This window comes from Chanodichthys erythropterus, chromosome 16 (genome assembly GCF_024489055.1).
Source record: "Chanodichthys erythropterus isolate Z2021 chromosome 16, ASM2448905v1, whole genome shotgun sequence".
In the NCBI taxonomy this organism is placed as follows: Eukaryota; Metazoa; Chordata; class Actinopteri; order Cypriniformes; family Xenocyprididae; genus Chanodichthys; species Chanodichthys erythropterus.
Window position 1 is genome coordinate 29,406,535 of NC_090236.1, and position 2,643 is coordinate 29,409,177.

Below are 2,643 nucleotides of genomic sequence, written 5' to 3' on the forward strand. Positions count from 1 at the left end.
GACTGTAATTGATTTTCAACATTTGGACATAATACTGTATGATCAATAGGCTAAAGAAAGAGGATTCAGCTCTGATTCATGAGGCTCATTAAGCATGTGTAAAATGCAAATGAGGTGATTTGTTAGATGCTGATCAAACCTGTAAATAAAACAACAGGAAATACTGTATATTATACAACAGTTAGTTCCAGTCCTTGAATTTGATTGGTCGAACAGCGTGTATTCAGTGCTGACAGCACTGCAAACCAGCCACTCGTTCAATTTGGTCAACAACATTAATTCATTCAGAATCAAAACAAATGACTTTATGAGTGAATCAATAAATCATTCATATAGCCTAACCGATTCATTCAAAACACTGAATCATTCAGAAATGAAACAAGTGACCTTCTTTATGAGGAAATCATTAAATCATTAATGTAACAAATTCATTCAAAACATTCATTTAGAAACTAAACAAATGATTGCCTTTATAAGTGACTCATTGAATTGTTAATACAACCAGTGATTCATTCAGTAAGGAAATACAACTGTGAGACTCTGAGATGAGCAACGGTTATTTCTGCTTGTTCGGAACTATTTTCATTGGTTGAGCAAAATGGACAAACTAACTGGCAATTAAAACCTTAACTTCTTGTTTATTGAACTGCTGTATTCCAGAAATATCAGATTGACAATCGTGCTGTTGGTCTGAATATGCTAAGAATTGGAACAGCTGCATGTTTGCCCATTGCTTAAACATAAACACTTGATTATTTAAATGACTTACCACCAAAATGCTCGATGAAAACAATCTCTTTAGCATATTTCATCTGCTAGACAGAGGCAACCCCATTCATACACTGCCCTCCTTCTGATATTAGCTTACATTACTCCTCAGAACAGCCTCTGATTGGTGAAGAAAGCTGGGGGAGGGGCCTACACTCAGCATGCCAGACTGTGGATGTGGGGGCAAGAGTATTTCACTCGCCTGCCTGCCAAGTACTAGAAGCACTCTGGAGACTGAATGCCTCATTCTGAATACTGCAGGTTGCTGTTTGCACTTCAGAAGAGTCAGTGTTTATAGATTCGGTCAGTTGTCGTCTTCTCCTCTCCTCTAATTCTCTGTCTGCATGTTTTTACCTTGTATTTTTCTTGTGTTCTTATGTAGGAGGCTCTTGCAGCCCATTGTTGGATGTTTTTGCTGCTTTGAAGGAAGAGTTATCACAGAGGTGAGGTGACGGATACAGTATCTGCTTTCTTTGATCTACATGCCAGAGGATGTTCAATGTGAAACTAATACAATCATTAGACTGAATTAGATACAGATCAAACCACTGACCACAGATAGTGAAGGAAATGAACACCTCACATCATCATGGACTGCATCATTCGTACCGGAATCACAGCCAGGGAGCTCTGCCAGTGGGAAAGCCTGATCAGGGTGAGAGAGGATCAGCCTCTGGATGCTATGAGCAGCTGCTCATCTCCACAGAGGTCTTCCTCACGCTCGGGCTCGTCAGTCTCCTGGAGAACATTCTGGTGATCGCTGCTATTGTCAAGAACAAGAACCTTCATTCTCCCATGTATTTCTTTATCTGCAGTTTAGCTGTAGCAGACTTGTTGGTCAGTGTCTCCAATGCTTCAGAAACGGTTGTGATGGCGCTCATCACGGGGGGCAACCTGACCAACCGCGAGAGCATCATCAAGAACATGGACAACGTTTTTGACTCGATGATCTGCAGCTCGCTTTTAGCTTCCATTTGGAGTTTGTTGGCCATCGCGGTGGACCGGTACATCACAATATTCTACGCCTTGCGCTACCACAACATCATGACCCAGCGGAGGGCGGGAACCATCATAACCTGCATCTGGACCTTCTGCACGGTCTCCGGTGTGCTCTTTATTGTGTACTCGGAAAGCACCACCGTTCTCATCTGCCTTATTAGCATGTTCTTCACCATGTTGGCTCTCATGGCCTCGCTCTATGTCCACATGTTTCTTCTAGCCCGGCTGCACATGAAGCGCATTGCTGCCCTCCCTGGCAATGGCCCTATCTGGCAGGCAGCAAATATGAAGGGGGCCATCACCATCACTATCCTGCTGGGGGTATTCGTAGTGTGCTGGGCTCCCTTTTTCTTGCACCTCATCCTCATGATTTCCTGCCCTCGGAACCCTTACTGCATCTGCTTTATGTCTCACTTCAACATGTATCTGATACTCATTATGTGTAACTCAGTCATAGACCCTCTCATCTATGCCTTCAGGAGCCAAGAGATGAGGAAGACCTTCAAGGAGATCTGCTGCTGCTGGTATGGACTGACCTCTCTATGTGTATAAGGTTTTCTGTTTGACGTTAAAATACTGATTGTGAGATGTTGGCTTGCAAGATAGCACAAGACAACAAATTGCTGATGCTTAGAATGCACAGTAGGAGATCTGATTACACTGCATAGCTGTGCACATTTATTTAATGCCCAGAGAAATGTGATACTATGGCCGTGCTGACCATAAAAACCTCATTGTGATGAGCTAATTTTAATGACTCAAGGATTTGGTTCCATTTTTTTTCTTCATTGACATACTGTTTTGGTGTTTTCTCATATATACCAGATTCATTTATTTTATCTGCTGAATAAGACATAAAAAGTGCCAATATTTAAA

The 2,643-nt window shown here is 42.1% G+C and overlaps 1 protein-coding gene across 1 annotated transcript; it reads left to right on the forward strand.

The window, feature by feature from the left end:
- Window positions 1-1,338: 1,338 nt before the first annotated feature.
- On the forward strand, window positions 1,339-2,319 carry mc4r (melanocortin 4 receptor). The gene has a single exon (XM_067362647.1). It carries the CDS (start codon window positions 1,339-1,341, stop codon window positions 2,317-2,319), a length of 981 nt encoding a protein of 326 aa, XP_067218748.1.
- Window positions 2,320-2,643: the final 324 nt, after the last annotated feature.